Consider the following 19750-nt stretch of genomic DNA (forward strand, 5'->3'; position numbering starts at 1 on the left):
AATATGCATTTATTTTACAGTCTATGGTAATCACTGGTGGCAGTAGAGCTTTATCTCCTTCGCTAAATGTTCGCTGCGGGCCTCCGTAGAGTCGCTGCCGTTTTGTTGATGTTCTCCGTCACCTGACCGACCACAAGTTCAGCCTCCGAGTTCAGCTTCAGATCACAAACAAACCGTCAGCATGACTTTGGCCCGACGGGGCTGCAGCTCGGATCCAGTCAGCTGCAGACAGTTTTCTTATTTTTAGTCCTGCGTCCCTCCAGAGACGGACTGAGGGCAGCTAGCGCTACGTTTGTTAGCCTGCTAGCTCCAGTTAGCATCCAGATCTACGGCTACAAGCTAACGGGCTAGCTGTGTTCGCCGATGTGAAGCCATGGAGGGGATTCTGTACAAATGGACGAACTACATGACAGGTGGGCTTTCTGTCAGTCCGCCTTACAGCAGCTGGAGACTGTTTTTAAAACCTAACAGGGATTTAATGTTGAATTATGGCTGCTTATGATAAATATGTGACAAGCTAAACAAGTTAAACTTTGAAATTAGCCGTTACCGGTTAAGCTAACAAGCTAAAATTATATTTTACGGTATCTTTGCTGTATTTAACCATCAATAAGTGTCTGAATATGAGATGAATTTAGTTAGAAATTGTACTCATAATCAAATCTGGCTGACAGTATCCACATCTCAATAATATCAGTTTCAAACAGGTGCAAAATCATTTATTTTCTGTTGATTTTTAGCACACTTTGAATTGGCTTTGAGCAGTTACTCAATTTCCAAATTAAAATAATGCAATTAGCAAACCACAAATGTTGTAATTTAGAACATAGGAGGGTAATAATTAAGAAAAACAGTGCTGCAACGTAATTGTATTTCATTTAATTAAATTAGATAGTAGATTGAAACCTTCTGGGTTTGTTTACGTCACTAATCTGGTTTTGTCCGGTGCTGTGCTGATTATTACTAATAAAGGAGATGGACAACAGAAACTGATATACATTTGCAGAAAAATGAACTTTAAATAAGCACGCAGTGAAACAGAAAACATTGTTGACGTGCTTAGTTTATTTGTGTTTTACGTACAGAGTGGGCCAAAAGTAGACTTACACTTAGTAGATTTTTCAGTAAATCAACCACTAAACCTGTGCTTTCAAATTTATTTCTTATATAAATTACCTGGCGTGAAGGTGTGGGAGTGTTAAAGGCTCCTTATCATGATGTGCACACCTGCTCAGCATTTTCACACTTCCATTGCTGCTTCAGTATCCACTTTCTTTGCTTTTGATTTAATTTGTTTGCCATTGCTCACAATCCCTGTTAAAAAAAAATAAAAAATCCACAAAAGTCAAAACCAAAATTGGAAGAAATAGCTTAATAACATTTCCAAAATGTGAATAAGGGATATGGAGTCCTGGTTTGGAATTAAACTAGATCTAAATATGAAACAAGGCCCACCCTGTATACTTGCATTGGTGTCTACAGACAGGGACAGGCTGCATCAGAGTCAAAATAGAGCATTTTTAAAGTTATTTTATGAGAATTTGGTTTGACAAAACCAGTGGAATAATTATGTTAATGATTAAAAAAAATGCAGAATGTCAGATCCCAAAATTGTTAGATAATCTGTCAATTTCTGTAATCTGTGTTTGCCATTTAATAAATGATTGTTAGGTTGTTTATTCACACATGCTGTGGTTTAACTGAATTTTTATGTAAAATTCATCTCCAGTCACTGAGTAAAATCCCTAAAATTGATCCAAGTTACATATTTAGATATTTATTTCCTTGGTAAATAATCCTCTCCTACCTTAAAATGTCTGAGAAGCTATTACTTCCTCATAAATGTGCAGATCTATGTTGCTCAACCACACCAGCTCACCTACAACTCTGCCTAAACACTGTAAAACTATGCTATGCTGCTAAACAGTAGCAAGTTTAATATTGGAGTAATTCAGCCGTATATGTAGGAAACAGAAACCGATTCTAAAAGACACCATATGCACATGTTAGCAAGGATTAAAATATGTGATTTTTACCAGGGTTAGTCTTCAATAGTTGCCTCATGCATGTTGAAATGACCCAAACCTTAACTGTTATCAATGATTTTACAGCTTAATGTCATCCTTCTAGTATCTCATATGTTAACGCTCAATTAGATGTTCTAAATTTAGTCTTTAAAAGGTTAAATCAAAAATCAGCTTGCAATATCTGTCAGAAAAATTGCAGTATCCCATATTGTTCATCCCTGTGTTTAGTGTTGGTGCTGGAGCAGTAAAGTTCTCATATTAAAGTCACATTTAAGTCCAATTTAAAAAGTATTAATGGCAAACGGCACATAGATAAAGTACTTTATTGATCTTCGCAGTATTGCAGCAGCAATTTACACATCGTAAAACACACATAACTTATGTTAAGCTGACATGAGGCATTAAAACTCCAGTACTACATAAGAAAATTTAAATAAAATAAAGGATTTAGAATAAGATCTCAGTACAAGATAATAGTGAATGTGTGAAATGACAGAAAAGAGAAAGTATCACAAGTGAAAGTGTTCCTTCGTTATGTTTTCATATACAACATTATTACTGTTTATACTGATGCATCAGAGCATAAACAGTGTTTTGTGTTGTAGCTGGTACTTAATGATGTTTATATAAACCAGACACCAACATGAGATTTAAAATTCTTTTTGACCCTTAGCCGCTTTTGTAGTTCTTATCTAACTAACACTAATTCTTAGTTTACAATTAAATTCTGACTCTGTTAAATGTTGTGTGGTAGATATAGAGTAGTTTTCTGTGAAGTGTAATAAAGGACATTTAGAAAACAGCAAAAAAATTGAAAATAAAGTACCTCAGAATTCTGCTTAAGTTCATTACTTGAGTAAATGTACTGTTATTTTCAGCCCCTGGCTCTGACTCATGTTTTCACAGAAGAACTGACAGCAACACATAACTATGAAGCTGCATTATCTGCTAATAGAAATGAAAACCAGCCACAGTAGCAGGGATTAAAGGAGACATTTGACTTGAACGACGGCAGCAGAGTGTCTATAAATAATGTTTGCAGAGGAGGAAATAAACTGCAGGACTCCACTGAAGGATGTGATTGTCATGTGAACTGTTCCTCCATTTTTATTGCACTAAAACAAACACAACAGTAATTGCATTTCTCTACTTTATTATATGATCTGTTGACAAAAGAACTCAGTTGTTGACGTCAATCACTATGAGCCACTTTCAGCTAAAATCTGTCACATTTTCAGTCATTTTTCAAGCTGAAATCTAAAACATTTGTTGCTTCGAGCCTCTCAGATCTGAATTTGTGCTAATTTTATTTGTCTTGTTTAAATTAACTGCAAATCTTTGGATTTTGGACAATTGGTTCAAAGCTCTAATAGGCATCTGATGTTTTGAGGACCAACTGAGTTAATTAATCAAGAAGATTAGCTGCAGATTGTAGACACTGCCTGCAGTTCGGCTGAAAAATCAGAATTTTTGATGGTTTGTTAACGGAGTCACCAATAGCGTCGTGGTTGCAACGAGAAGTGCAGAATTTGTAGTTTTTTGCACAATCTGGTCAGTGCGAACAGCTAATTTTTAAATGAGACTTGTAGAATAAAGTGATTTTTTTATAATTTTGCAATTTTAAGCTTAAATTTCTTTGATTTAGAAGATTAGAATTGGTTAAGTTCCTCTTGGTTGATGTGGTTAATTGACTGTTGGAAAGTTGGAAATCCAAATATTCTTTCAGTTATTTAAACATTTCTGTACCAATAATGTGGGTTCAGATAGTAAAAAATTCCCTTTTGCAGCAGGAAATGAAACTTTTGGGTGTCAGTAGACAAAATTTACATTCCGAGTTTGATAAAATAATAAAATCTGGATTTAAGTCTGAGAAGGAGTGGACATAAGTTCACTGTAATCTAGTTTCAGTTCAGACGGTTGCGTATCATGTCAAAATAATGTTTGTAGAGATTGTAAATTTTAATTTTCAGCTTGTAAAACAGCATTCAAGCTGTCAAACACTAAACTTCTACCTTACAAAGCTTTTAATTTTTCAAAATGAATATTTATCCTGTAACACTTTAGATAGACAGACAGGAACTTCATTATTATTGTTATATTGTTCTATCATGACTGACTGCTTTGAACATTGAGCTAATAATTGAGATGTGAAAACATCACTCAGAGGAAGAAAACTTCCCTCACTGGTTTGGTGTTTTGATCCAGCAGAACTGCAGAATTTGTCTCTTCCTTTTTGCTTCGTCCATCCTGTATATAGGCTTTATATACATTATAGCACCATTATACTTTGAGATAATACGTTTATTTTATTTATAACCTTGACAAAATGATGTGGCTTTGTTTGACATTCATTGATAATTCTGTACACTTTAATGCATCATTTTCAATGACTTTGCCTTCATGAAATTCCAACTTATGCTTTTGAGTTTAATTAAAAGTACTTTTTTTTGTCCCTCATGGTGCTAATTGCAAATAAATGTAAAGAAAATACAAGTAAAACTTATTCACATGCTAGCAAAACAGTGAAAATACCAAATATGTTAGTGCAATGGTTATCAAATCAAAATAATGTATTTGCCACGTTTAAATACCGCCTGAGTTGACGGCAGTGCTGCACATGTTATCAAGCAGAAAAAAAATGTGCAGACAGAAAATCTAAAAATACAACAGACAATATGAAATATACATGTGTAAATATGAAATATTAGGATCATTAAAGCAGCCAAAAACCGTTGAAAACATGCTCAACTTGAGGTTTTTCTTGAAAATATCAGTGGAAGTGGAACATTTGATTGAAATACATAAAAAAGTAGTTTGAAAATCGATAAAAAAAAAAAAAAAAATGAAATAAGACTGTTGCTGCTCGAAGGGAATCTGAAGGAAATTTGGATTTGTTGGGTTTCTATGTAAAAATTAGTAAAATCTGTCAGGATGGCGTTGACATATTGTGAATTAACACTATTTAAAGATAGTTAAATTAAACTGAGTCTGACAGAAAATCAGTCTTTAATCCAAAGCTGACAAACAAAACTATAAAAACACTGCATTTATTGATTTATCCTCAAAGCGAGCGGTTCCTTTTACATTGTGAGTTATTGATTTGTGGGTTTAATTTAGTCTCCTGCAGCTCAGTCGGTGTCTGAACTTGTGTTTTGTGTGTGCAGGCTGGCAGCCTCGTTGGTTCGTCTTAGAGAACGGAGTCATTTCCTACTACGACAGCGAGGACGATGTCGGCAAAGGAAGCAAAGGATCCATCAAGATGTCCGTGTGTGACATTAAAGGTTAGACTTCAGTTTTACCTCCTTCATTCTCCCTCCTGCTGCCGTTAAAAACACATCCATTGCACGCTGCTTGTATTTTATGTTTCAGTTCATCTGACAGATCCGACCCGTCTGGAGCTGATAATTCCCGGTGAGCAGCATTTCTACCTGCGAGCCGTGAACGCTGCAGAGAGGCAGAGGTGGCTGGTGGCTTTAGGGTCGTCTAAAGCCGGAACTCTGGACAGCCACAAACACAAAGGTGAGTCAGAAGACGTGGATAAAAAAAAAATCACACTTTGGTAGCTCGGTTTAGAAGTTATGATCCGGTTCTTGTTCATCACCCCTGGATGGCAGAGAAATCTCAACACTCAAGGCCTTTATTTGTCACAAACACAATTATATACAATATAATGGGCAGAAACAATAAAACACGTTTTTTTCAGTGAAGATGACATTAAATGAATGATAAATCCAGTGTAGACATTGTTAATGTGGTAAATGACTATTCTAGCTGGAAACAGCTGATTTTTAATGGAATATCTCCATAGGGGTACAGAGGAACATTTCCAGCAACCATCACTCCTGTGTTCTAATGCTACATTGTGTTAGCTAATGGTGATGAAAGGCTCATTGATGATTAGAAAACCCTTGTGCAGTTATGTTAGCACATGAATTAAAGTGTGAGTTTTCATGGAAAACATGGAATTGTCTGGATGAGCCCAAACTTTTGAATGGTTGTGTAGGTCAACTTTAACTCATTTAGAGCAACTTTAATTTATGTACATTACCATTTAAAAATTTGGGGTCACTTAGAAATGTCTCAGAAAGAAAAAAAAAAAAAAAAAAAAAAAAAAAATATATATATATATATATATATATATATATATATATATATATATGCAGGGTGAAAAGTACACAGGCTAGTAAACAGCTCTCTCTGCTTTGTAGCATCTGTTTCTGGTTGAAATTGCACACTTTTTTATTTACTCTTGTTTACACTATTTGCCTTAGACATAAAACACTTTTGTACATTCTTTATCTAGGACATTTTGCATTTTATATTTTTCTCACTGTTTATTTTAATTTATTGCACATTTTTGATTATTTATCTGCATTTATGGTGGGAATTGTACTCTTTCTGCTGCAGCAGTCAAATTTATATTAATAAAATATTTCTATTCTATTCTGTAACTTTAGTACAGCGACAATGTGAAACATCACTTTATTACTTTCTTTAACCCTCCTTTTATGTTGTGAATCAATCTGACCCATTTTAAAGTGAAAGAATCTAAAAAATATATTGTTACAAGTATTTCTTTTTTGGTATGAAACGTCTTCTGGCTTAATAATGAAGGAAAATAAGTAATAGTAATTAGTAAGTGTGAAAATGGTTCATTTCACATATTTGCAAACCCACTCTGAACAGAACAGGTGTGCTAATTTATCAACTGCATAAAAAGAAAAAAAAAATTCAAAATGTTAAATTAAAAAAAAAATCAATGTTATGTAAAGCTGTTGCGTTTTAAATGTAGGTCTTTCCAATGTACATAAAAAAACAAGTTTTAACGTGCCTTTTTTTATGACAAAACAAGTGTTTTATCCTCATTGAACCATGGTCTGTGAGAGGTAAAGAACACCAAAGCACTAAATATTGATTGTAATGGTTAATGTTGGAGTTAATAATTAGATATAAACAATGTTTGTTGGGATTTTTGGATAATTAAACATCAAACTGACCCAGGAACATCATTGCTGTTCCTGAGAAACGAACCAAACAGGAGGGTTAAAAAAAATGTCCTTCTGCTGCAAAAGGCCACAACCTGCTCATTAAGAAGTTAAATTTACAACAGTAAATAAATCACAAACAATATTCTCTCAAATAATTTAAAAAGAATAAAATATATATCCATAAAAGTGTAGCATTTAAATAATTACCTGTGCTTTAACTGTACTTGTATTGGAAAGCAGATCTGCAGCTTGTGTTTGTTATAAAGTTAAGTCACTGTTTTTTATTTAGCACATTTAAACAACAGCTGTTTCTCCAAAGTGTCCTCTAGTAAATATTGTAAATGGCATCTCAAAATTAAAATAAAAAATATAAATATTGGCGTTAAGGCCATTTAAATGTTATTTGTGGTGACATTTCACCTGATTTAAGTGCAACGATTACTTTAAAAAACTACATATTAAGGCTGAGATGTTCTTAATTGTGAAGAATAATGTAACTAATATAATAATCTAGTTATAAAACTTAACCTAACTGATGTAAATAATAAGGCTAAGACCCTATTGCTTTATTATTTATGGAGATTAGTCTGATTAATTTACAGCTTTACCCTAAAAAACATACATTAAAACCCAGAGATTCCTCATGAACATGCTTTGTTTTCATTTTTTAATCTGTATTATGTGGATGGTTTTATAGTATTTGATGTATTTGATTATTTTATTAAAGAGTTTTTATGACCTGCTGGCTGAAATGCAGACGAACCGGAACTCCACGACCGACCTTTGTGACTTTTAGCGTTTGTTTAATGGTAATTTACCACAGTGTTGACGATACAACAGCTGGTCTACAGACAAACAGTGTGTTGGATCTCACATTTCAGCTGCTTTAGGAGAGCAAAATAAGACCTCCGAGTACCTTTTAATTACAAAGACAGTTTAAATCACCCAACTTTTGCTCTTTCTAATACTAGAAACTGGATTTTCTTTTGTATTTGACTCATTATATGAAAATCCAGAGGCAAAGAAACTAAATAAAATTCAACTTTTGAGGACAAAATAAAAATGAAAAACTCCTTTTTATAATGATATTTAAAGAAAGCCTTGTATTTGTCTTATTATTTTTGTGTCAGAATAGGAAATTAATAAAAATAAAGGTGTACTGATTCTAAAAAAAAATGACTTTAAACTATTTGAAATGAGAGTTTGAGTCAGTTTGAATTCTCCAGATGGTGACATGAGTTTTGAGATATTTTGATTATTTTATTAAGAGAAACGTGAAGAGTGATCTTTTAATGTTTTGATGTACAGTTTAAAGATCCTTAAGATTTAGCACTGAATGTTTCTTCAGGTCCAGAGTGTCTGAAGACAAAGATGTCTGAACTCCGGCTGTACTGCGACCTCCTCGTCCAGCAGGTCCAGGCCATCCAATCACAGCACAGCGCCGACACAGAGGCCACGCCCACCTCAGAGGTAAATCCGATGGATTCTCGACTGAAGTTTTCACTTTCAGTTCATCATTCCCATCATTTTAGGGTAATTTGTTCTTGGGCTAGAGTCAAATAAATAGATTTAAGTCAGGGGCGTCAAACATGCAGCCCGCGGACCAAAACTGGTCCTCCAGAGGGTCCAATCCGGTCCTCAAAGTGTAAAAATTCCAAAGAAGACATGAACTGCAGATTGTAAATTAGTAAAACTATAAATTTAAAATCATTTCTAGACCATGACAAGTTGTTTTGATCCTAAAGTAAAATACTAGATTGTTCATTGTTCTTTTGTCATTTTGTGTCTCATTTTTGTAAGATTTTGTCTTGTTTTTGTTTTTTTGTCTTTTTTTTGTCTGACTTCTGTCGTTCATCCCATGTTTTTGTTGTTTTGTTTGTCATTTTGTTTCCTTTTTGTCTCGCTTGTCTTTTATCTCATTTTTTGTCGTTTTGTATCTCGTTTTTGTCATTTTGCGTCTCATTTTTGCAATATTTTTGTCCTGTTTCTTTTTTTGTCTTGTCTGACTTGTCGTTTGTCTCATGTTTTCGTTGTTTTGTGTATCATTTTTGTCATTTTGTGTTTTTTTGTCTCATTTGTCTTGTCTTCTTTTTTGTTGTTTTGTTTCACGCTTTTGTATTTTGTGTCGTTTTTGTCGTTTGTCCATTTTTTGTCTCTTTCTAACTTTTTTGTCTATTTTTTTGTTTTGTTTCGTGAGGTTTGTCTCATTTTTTGTTGTTTTGTGTCTCATTTTTGTAATATTTTGTCTCATTTTTGGTTTTTTGTCTTTTTTTTGTCTGATTCTGTCGTTTTGATCATAAAATAAAATACTGTATCATTCAGTTCCAGATAGCTGTGACTAAACATTGTGTTCCTTTGTAGACAGTCTGTGATCTGTAAGTTGTAATGTGTAAATGATAAACTGAGGCTGAATGTTGTTGAAATTGAACTTATTTTTCTTCAGAATTTCAGGTTGTTCATGATGTTTTGTAAAAAGATAATTCCTTAAATGTGAACATTTTCAGAATGTACTTTTTTGCACTAAAACAAAGGAAACATTAGGAGTTGTGGTTATTTATAGGTTATTATGCTGTGATTTTACTGGTCACTGGAGATCAAACTGGGCTGAATGTGGAACCTGGACTAAAATGAGCCCGGGTTTTAGTGGTACTAGATAGTTATTTGGGTCCATATAAACAGATTAATGTTATACTGTTATTTTCCAGAACTTGGTAATTTTTTTCCTGAAGATACAAATTCACACAAACATCATGTAGTATGTTCATATTATGTCCTTTAGCAGTGAATATGCGAGTAAAATCACCTGTTGAAGAATATTTTTGCATGCTTTTTAATTAATTTCAGTTACTAGACACAGCTTACTAGCTTTCATTTTCAGCTTTTTAAATGCTGAACTGCACTTTAATCTGGTTATAAGCTTCATTTTTTGATAGAATCAGACTATGCAGCTCTGTGTGTTTCTGTAAACTTCAGTAAAGTAGTTTTTATTTACTAACTGTCCAACATAGTGGATGGAAATTGTCCGAAATTATTCAAAAATGTCCAATCAATTTTATATCCCACTTTGAGCATCAATATTATGGGATATAACATAGTTTGAACAGTTTATTGAGTAATTTAGGAGATGTTTCTGATAATTTGGGGTTATTTTGGACAATTTTTGAGTCATTCTGGACAAGTTTCGGGGGAGAAAATGTATACTGGGTAAACTTTCAAGACTCATATCAGCATGTGTGATAGATGGTTGGTCAGAACAATTATGGGCACTTATGGGACAATGAAAGGAACATTTTACACACATTTGATACCAGAATCAACTTCTAGACACAATTCCTTCTTTTTGAGAATAATTCTCTAAAATAAAGATATTTTAACACTGGCTGCAAAATATAGAAAAAACTTTGATTTTCACATATTTTATATAATAATTTTGCCAAATCACATTGATCAGTCCAGTCTGGAGTATCCAGAGCTTGTCTTGGAGTCTTATAGATCCTCCTCTGATTGTGTTTCCAGAAAATATAGTCATTCATGTGTAGATAACCATCATTAATCTACAGATCTGTAAGAGATTTTCAGGCTAAAAATAAACTAGAGAGATAAATAGTCAGTGAAAAACCCAAAAAAAGATGTATTCTGCATGAATATAGTGAGAAAAAGTGTTGATTCTGGAGGGCTTTTTAAGACTTTTTTCTTTTAATTTATCTCAAGTAGTACAATCATTTTACTGTTTGCAGCTTTTATAACACTCGTAGTTCACTCTTAATGTTGCATTTAAAGCCACAGATGATAAATTACTTTCTCTCCTCAGGCGTCGCTGCTCAGTGCCACATGTACGACCTTCATCAGGACTCTGGAGGAGTGTATGACGCTGGCCAACCAGAGTTTAACCCCCGACCTCCAACCTCCAGAACGGGTAACTTCACCTTCCACCTGCTAATTCAAATACAGCAAAGTCAGACTGAGAATCAGCAGGTTTGTCTATAAAATACTGTGTAGTCTTGACCTTAACGTGTAGATAAGTGAGGAAAATTAACAACAAATAATTGAGTTTGTGACAAAATTAGTCGCCAACAAATTTAATAAGGCTTTCGGTTTAAATGTTTGATAAAATATTTTATAAATAATTGTTTTGTGCAGCCGTGATGTTAATATTTTCTCTCTTTGGGCCTGCTGTTTTAAATGTGCTCTCTCGTCACAGTAAAAAACACACTAAAGGGCTTCAAATCTGATCACATTATACCAAAAAAGAGACATCAGTAATCTTATTGTGACCCAAACGTGCTCTACAGTCACATTTTCGTACAATTTTTAGTCTTTTCTGAGCTCAGCATCATTCAGGACATTTGTTTGTTTACATTTCCAGTAAATAGTCACATCCCTACCTGTGACTCGGCTGAAAATAATCATTATGTTCATTCTCGATTAGTTATTTGGTCTCTAAAATGTAAGAAAACATTTTCTCAAAGTCCAAAATATTCAATTTACTGTCATAAAGGAGGAAATAAAGCAGAAAATATTCACTTTTAAGAAGCTAAAATCATAGAATTTTGACTTTTTTTCGTAAATAATTGCTCTCATCGATTAATTGCACATCAAAAAAAGTCGATAAATAGTTGAGAGGTGATTAATTTTATAGCTGGGCCTTCTTATTTGATGCAGTGACAATCAAATTACAATAAATGTAATGTAATTAATGTTTCCCAAAGCCAAAAATATTCAGTTCACTGTCACAGAGGAGGAAATAAAGCAGAAAATATTCACATTTAAGAAGCTAAAATCATAAAATTTTGACTTTTTTCCATGAATAATTGCTCTAATCGATTAATTGCCCATCAGAAAAGTCGATTAATAGTTGAGAGGTGCTTAATTTTATAGCTGGGGTTTATATTTTACCACGGTGACCATCTAATTACCGCAAAATATCGTGTATTCTGAGCATAGCATTGGAAAAATTAGGTAGGTGACCGTCTTTTATCTTATATATGCATCCTTTGCAAAAAGAAACTATAAACTGAGAGTGTTATTGTAATTTTATGCCAAATTTTATTAATTTATCATCCAAAAGAAGACAAAAGTCCTCAGGATCTTTTTCTCAGCTCCATGTTTTATATTTAAAATATAAAAACAGAATAACTGTGGTTAAAGTGACAAAATTTGTCTCTTTTCTTTACATTATTTCTCACCAAACTGCTTAATCACGGAGCTTTAATTTGCTCCGTGTTTGTTTTATTCTTATTGCATTAGTTTTTCCGCCATGCACACTATTTAATGCTCCGATTCCCTTTAATCGCCTCGGGCTGAAATAAGAGTCTCTGCGAGAAAACAATCCAAATAACAGCAAAAAAGAAATATCATGATCTAGAAGTGCTCTGCAGAATGAAAACAGAGGACATTTAATAGAAGTTTAAATGTGAAGAAGCTGTTTCAGAACTTTTGTTTCCTTTAAATCACCGAGCGTCTGACTGCAAACTCAGACGCTCGGTGATTTAGAAGAAACAAAAGTTCTGTTTTTTTATTGTTTTAATTAAGTAACACATTCAGGAAGCTGCAGAAAAAGAAAACATGTTTTCTTCTCTTGCAGATGAAACGGTCGATCAGTCATCCTGGAACCTACAGCTTCGACAGGTGAGTTTAAATCTTCCACTTCACTATAAAACCAACTGGTAAAATGTATAAAACGTAATGTAATATAGTTCATTTAAATGTTCAAAAGTGACCTGCTGTCCAATGAAAACAAGAAAAAGCTTCAATATTTCACCCAGTTTGATCTAATAAATGCCCGTTTACTGAATAACTACCAACTGTGGCCTGTAGGGGGCAGATTTGCAGCAACCTCGAATACTTCAGACCTCTTAAAACAACAGCCAGTCGCTCATTTCCACATTAAAGCAGATTTTACTTAAAGTTTTCAATCTACAGCCATTAAAAAGTTTACCTGAATTCACGTTGAGGCCTTCAAGAGGTAAAGTCTGAGCATCTTCTTTCATCTTTTCCTGCAAAATAAAATGTTTTCTGTGACTTTTAGAAGCACAGAAATACAAAATATTAACCTGAACAGTGAATTTCTTGTTAGAAAATGATTCAGCAGCTTTTAGTGTTAAATTCAGATGACAGCTAGTGTGCAGAGTGAGATTATCTACAGGTTAATAAAAATAAATATAGTGACAATATTTACACAGTACAGTAGCAGCCTGGAGAGTAAAATGTGCAGGGTTTTAATTATTAAAGATTGAAGGAATGAGGAGCAACAAGATGTTTAAATCTGTTATTCTGTAAGAGACAAAATGCATTTACATGGATGTTAGTATCAAGAAACACAAAGCAGAATGTCTGTTTTATGTGAAACAAAAGATCCTTTGTGTTTTTTTACCGTTAAGATAAAAGTTTAATTTTTTCTTCCCTCTTTCCTTTCCTCTCTCAGGTCGGGCGTCCTGAAGGAATATGTTGATGGAGGTCAGAAGTCGACTCAACGCAGAAACCGAACGTGTTCAGACAGCTCAGTGTACGACACTGAACGTAAGAAAAACTCACATTTTATTATTATTATATACAGAAGAAACACTTCTCCAGGAAAATTAAGACATTTATATGGAGACTAAAAATATATCTGAACCAAAGTTCCAGATGTGAGAAGTTGAAAAGATCTTTAGAGTCAATATGTGAGGTTGAAAAAAAAAAAGAAGAATTATCCTTGAACATGGACAATTTAATGCAGCTGAGGTACAGCTGAGTGATGAGAAAGAAAACTGTGTGATTTTCAAGGGGGAAAAAAAGCCATATTTGTACAATTTATCAGCCAAAAACTGTAAAAACAGAAAGAATTTTTACTTTAACTCCTCTTTTTTTAACATTTCCCTTCAGCTGAGAATCTGTATTGCTCATAAATAACAGTCAGCAAACACATTGATTAAAGGGAGATGCTGATTTAAATCCTAAACTTTGAACAAAATCTGGACAAGATTAGCTCCACAGCATCGGTTACCGTGGAGATCTAGCTGTACAGCATCCGTTACCGTGGAGATCTAGCTCTACAGCATCCTTTACCGTGGAGATCTAGCTGTACAGCATCCGTTACCGTGGAGATCTAGCTGTACAGCATCCTTTACCGTGGAGATCTAGCTGTACAGCATCCGTTACCGTGGAGATCTAGCTGTACAGTATACATTACCATGTAGATCTAGCTGTACAGCATCTGTTACTGTGGAGATCTAGCTGTACAACATCTGTTACCGTGGAGATCTAGCTCCACAGCTTCAGTTACTGTGAAGCTCTAGCTCTGCAGCCTCCGTTACCGTGGAGATCTAGCTCTGCAACATCAGTTATGGTGGAGATCTCGCTCCGCAGCATCCGTTACCGTGGAGATCTAGCCAGATTTAAAAGACAGCCACACATACAACAATCTGACTTTCACTAATATCTCTTCATCGTTCAGCCCTCTGGTGACTAAACTAAAGCTGTACTTGAATATAAACTCTGAACTCCTGAATGATTCCAACTCACCTGTTAAATCTGCCTCCAGGTTTACTGCCGAGCCTCAACGGCGACTCGTCCTCCATCCCCGAGGAGAGAGGAAGTAGCCTGAAGACGACGCCCACCGACACCGACACCGACCTGTCCATCTGAGGTCCATCTGAGGTCCATCTGAACAGAACCTGCTAAAGAAAACTCCACCAGATCAGTCGACCTCCTGAGAAACATCCTTCTTCTTTTTCTCAGCTGATCTCTAAACGCTGTGGAGTCATTGGTTATCGTTCCTTCAGGCTTTCTTTAGGTGTTTCAGTTCAAACTGTAGAGAGTAAAAAGAGACGTCTGGAAGTTCCTCAGCTGGACTTTAACATATTTGATGCTTTAACCTGCTGGAATCGGAGTATGATTCACCGTCGTCTTCATATTCCAGCTGCTCACTGTGGACAAATGCAGTGGATAAAACTTGCAGCTGCTGTTGAATGATTGTACGACGCTGCAGTCTGAACACAATCGACTGTGACTTCCTGTTTTCTGGAGCTGCTTTAAACGGACGCAGGAATGTACAGAAGGTTCTTTATCATCTCGTGGCCAAAAAATTATCATGCAGCCAAAAGTTTTCGAAATCCAGCAACTGTGACGCGAAAAAGCTTCTTTTTTCTGCCTTTTTCCACCTGAACTTCCTGCTCATCCAGCATCTTCTGTATTAATCTTCCAGTCGTGTTGAAAGCTATACTCCGTCCTTCTGGCTTCAAACCAGATCTGAGGGTGAAACCAGGCTGATAAATTAGCAGGAATCTGAGGCCACATTTTCCTCAAGTTTGCACAAATTTTCCATCTAAGACCTGCAGCAGGGTTTCAGTGTTCGTTCCTCACCTGAAAAGTCCAATCAGGTAAACGGCATCTCTTAATACAGCTGCTGCCTCATGACGTTTGCGTTCCTGGACTGTTTCCTGTCTTCTGGTGGGGAATTGCAGCCAAAAGACGCCTTTGTCAACAGAAAACTGACCCGTCCAGATGAAAACAGCACTTTTAGTTTGTTGTGAGAGTTTTAAAACGCTGTTAAATCACCGACTGAACAGATTCTAGAAGAAGGAGAAAGAAGAAACAGTGAAGAAACAGCAAATTAGATTGTTTCTGTTTATTTAAAGCGAATAAACTCAGCTGCAGAATTTCGTCACAAGGTGGCACTGTAGCCAGAAAAAAATAGTGTTGCCAACCAATAAAAATCCCTAAAACGAAGAGGAGACAAAACTTGAGAGAAAAATTTAAAGGAGTTGTCGGGAATTTCGTACATTTGGGAAAGTTGTAACGATGCATTCATGTCAGCTGGTTTTGGCCATTTTTCTGAATGTTCAGAGACAGAAACATCGAATTAGTTACTTGAGTTAAAATTTTCTTATGTCAGAACTTGATCAAAAAAAGATGTTTCCATCTCCTATTGACTATTTTTCCAAAAAGTCAAAAAACACCTCAAGTATAGGTAAAAACTTTTTGCAAAATTAGTTGGGGTTTTTTCCGAATTTTGTGATTTAAATTTTTCACAAATGCCATACATCAAAAATAAACGCTACAATATCACAGCTAATGACAACAGAAACACAGCTGAGTGTTTAATTTTGCAACTTGCTGGTAAAAGCATTTCTAATAATCGATGCCAAAGTTAAAGTTCAACAACTTTCTCTCGCTTAAAGTGGTGTCATCTGCATAAGGTCGAAGAAACTCTAAATTAGACTTGTTCCTATCTGTCAATAAACTCAGCTGCGTAGTGTCGTCAGAAGGTGGCGCTGTGTCAGAACTTAATTTTAAAAAAGGTGTTTCAATCTCCTATTAACTATTTTTTTAAAAGTCAAAAACCACCTCAAGTGTAAGTACAAAATTCTTGCAATTCTTTTTTTTTTATTTTACCGTTTCCATTAACTTTCACTAATGCCATACATTAAAAATATGCTGCAATATCACATCTAATGACAACAGAACCACAACTGACTGTTTCACTTGTTGTTAAAAGCAGTTTTGTTTCTAATATTCTGTGCCAAAGTCCAAAAACTTTCTCTTGCTTAAAGTGATATCATCTGCATAGTCGAATTTGCCAAATGACAAATATTACAATAGAGCTGCCGCAAAAGACTATTTATCTGTCAGACTCTTATACAGATTAGTCGATTAATCTAAATGATTAATTTTCCTCCAAAAGAAGTTTGTTCACTCAAATAAAAACACTCCACAAGACGAAACAGGATTAATTTAGGAATAAACTCGCAGTTGTTGTAATTATTTTACCGTCTAGGTTACGTAGATGAGGCGTTGTTCACATGCCCACAAAATTAGCGTCTATATACTGAACAAATTCACATTTTTAGCTCAGTTTTTGCTGTGCAGAAGCAAATTTTGCTCAGATTGTGGAAATTTAACATCACTCAGACCCCCATAGACTCAGAAATTTAATGGAGGAAGATTCATTTTTATGATTTTAAGAAGTTTCCTGCAGCTCATCTCAAGTCTTCAGACTTATGAAACAGTTTCTGCTTGACCATCTCTGATTTGCCTGAAAGTTTGGATAGCTAAATTGGTATTTGTAAAATTTTACATTGATTCATGAAATACAAATTGCCTGTTTCAGCGCATTTTTTATACATTGAAATTTGAGTCTGTTTGAACAACAACACGATTATTATTATTATTATACAGTTAAACCTGAAATTTTCAGTTATTTTTGTTCGGGGTCCTAATATGAAAAAAAATATCACCAATATTTTAGTTTTTCCAGTTGTAAAAGCTCAACAAAAATATCTTTTTTCATTTTTGTGATCAAGTGTTTCATATTTAAAGTATTCTATTGGTCTAGTTTTGTATTTTTGTGACATTTAACTTAAAATGGTTCAGAAAATATCACTAGTTGACTTCTGCATTATCAGTATTTTTGTTACAGATTAAAGGTGGGACTTTTCACGATGGCTTTGAGTTTTTCCCATATTTTAACTCCCCCAAAATCGGATATTATTTGATCAACTTGTCCGATATTACAGATTCTGAATCAATGATATGATGAGATTAACAGTGAAACTTTCAGGTTTTTATCTTAAATAGTTCCTCAGATATTTTTGATCGAACAATCAAATTTAAAGGTGCATGGGTCATTTTTATTTGCAATTATCTTCCGAAGTATTTGACATATGAAGCTAAAATTTCACAGATACCATTTAAAATATTCACAGTTTATGGTTGGCTACATTTAGTTCAGTTTTCACCCTTAAACACATCCTATAATATTCAATTGTGGAACTTTCTCTTCTTCTTAAACATCAGCTTTGTCCAAAATACACATTTTAAGCTACAGTACGTTGGTATTTATTGCAGAGAAACTAACCTGACAGAATTTTCCCTGAACGTAGAGTTTGTAGAAATTGGTTTTTTTTTGCACTTTAAACTTTTCTTTCTGAATGTTTGTGCACTGAGACATTAATTATATTGTCGAAGGTACTTTGCCGGACAAACAGTGCTAATGATTGTGGATTTTAGAGAGCGTCCTGGAGCTGCAGCAGCCTTACATGTACCAGTATGTAAACGTATAACGCCTTCTTTTATCGTGTTACTTCTGCCATGACGTGTTCTCGCTGTTGTCCACTTTTGTTTTCACCAAATGCTGTGAAGAAACGTTTCTCTGACAGCCTCCGATGTTCAGAAACGAGACGCATGTCGGCTTCACGTTCTGTTGCTGACCTGTGAGTTTATCTGCAGCTGCATGACAGTTTATATTTTCTACACTTTAGCCTCCATTTTCCTGCTGCCAGTCGGATTCATTGATCTGTGATTTAGCCATAAAATGAGTTTTTAATGCAGCTAGAAAAGATCACAATACATTGATTTATTCGGCTAAATTTCACATTTTTCTGCAACTTTTAAAGAAAATCTACACTTTATTTTGCATTTGTGAATGTTTTCTTTTTGACATTTTAACTCCCTTCATTGTGATTTTGACTCAACAGCTGCTTTAAATAAATCTCAGACAAACTGACATTTTGGGAAACGCTAATCTACTTTGCTTTGAATTAGATTACATTTCTACAGCAAATAATCTGAATTTTTTGTGCTTTTTAACCCTCTGAGCCCCCAAAAGCAGGTTATCTTTATAGTTGAAGAACAAATATCACCACTGTTACAGCATTTATCAGAGCTAAAAATGGTGAAAACAGAAAAGGAATTGTTGGATTCTCAACTTTCCGACTGTACTTGAACTAATCGTCTGAAACTACCAAATTTAAGCGTCTATTTCATCAGATTTGGTTTATTCTACATGCTGCTTTTAAAAATTTGTTAAAAACAACACCGCTTGTACTAAAAAGATTCTGTAAAATAGAAAAAATTCTGCACTCTCTGGTGCATCTGTGGAGCCATTTTTGACTAAGTTGTGACTAACAGTCATGTGACAAAAAAATCAGTTTTCAGGTGAACTGCAGGCAGTGTTTAAATTAAAAATGAGCCCACAGTGAGCAAAAAAAACATCCAGAAACTGCTTAAAGTTTAGAGGGTTAAACTTACAGCAAATAAAATGTTAATTAATGACTTTTAAAAGCTGCTGTTAGCCTGGTTTGGTACCTTTAAATTCAGCCAGGCTAGCAGTTTCCCTTCATTTGCAGTCATTATGCTAAGCTAAGCTAATCACCACAGAGAAAGTATTTCCCAGAATGTCAAAGTGTCTTTTAAGGCTTCCGTCGGTGACGGAGGGAAAATAACTGAATTAAACTGCTGATTTCTTTATCATAGGTTATTATTTTTTTATTCTTTGTGGCTGAACCAGCAGAGATTTTCATGCCTTAAGTGTCTGTACGAAGTGACGTGGTTGTATCAGATCAGATTTTCATCGTCTAAATAAAAAATATATTTGAAGTGAACTTATGGGTGTTTTTTTTATTGTATACTAAAGTGTGCATTTATTTATATTATGTCCTGTTCTGTTTCTGTTTTTGACTGTAATATAAAGTCCTTTACCTCTATGTAAACAGAACACTATATTTTATTTTCCTCTCAGTCTCTCTGCAAAAACTCTCTGAATTTTTCTCATTTAGTGGTTGTTCTCAGCTGAATCAATCAAAGCTTCTCATTTGCACTGAGAAGCTGAGAATATTTAGTTTTTTACAGAATTCAGTTAGACCAAGTCATTTATTTTTGACAATTTTTTTAGATTTTGGTTAGGTCAAATGGTTCATTTTTTGGCAATTTTTAAAAATGAGACAATGCAGATGAAATACTGAAATTTTAGGCTTG

General features: G+C 34.5%; 1 protein-coding gene across 2 annotated transcripts; it reads left to right on the forward strand.

Annotated features, from left to right (window-relative positions):
* The first annotated feature begins 101 nt into the window (after nucleotides 1-101).
* Nucleotides 102-19377, forward strand: plekha3 (pleckstrin homology domain containing, family A (phosphoinositide binding specific) member 3). 2 transcript variants are annotated; one of them, XM_023261576.3, is made up of 8 exons: nucleotides 102-413; nucleotides 5192-5308; nucleotides 5397-5546; nucleotides 8364-8485; nucleotides 10827-10931; nucleotides 12600-12643; nucleotides 13440-13534; nucleotides 14538-19377. In XM_023261576.3, the coding sequence occupies exons 1-8, from the start codon at nucleotides 374-376 to the stop codon at nucleotides 14639-14641; spliced, it is 777 nt and encodes a 258-aa protein (XP_023117344.1). In that variant the 5' UTR covers nucleotides 102-373; the 3' UTR covers nucleotides 14642-19377. The 2 variants fall into 2 exon arrangements, with proteins under 2 accessions (XP_023117344.1, XP_035800037.1); XM_035944144.2 differs by having other exon boundaries at nucleotides 5409-5546.
* The last annotated feature ends 373 nt before the right edge of the window (nucleotides 19378-19750 follow it).

Source organism: Amphiprion ocellaris, chromosome 16 (assembly GCF_022539595.1).
Source record: "Amphiprion ocellaris isolate individual 3 ecotype Okinawa chromosome 16, ASM2253959v1, whole genome shotgun sequence".
Taxonomy (NCBI): Eukaryota; Metazoa; Chordata; class Actinopteri; family Pomacentridae; genus Amphiprion; species Amphiprion ocellaris.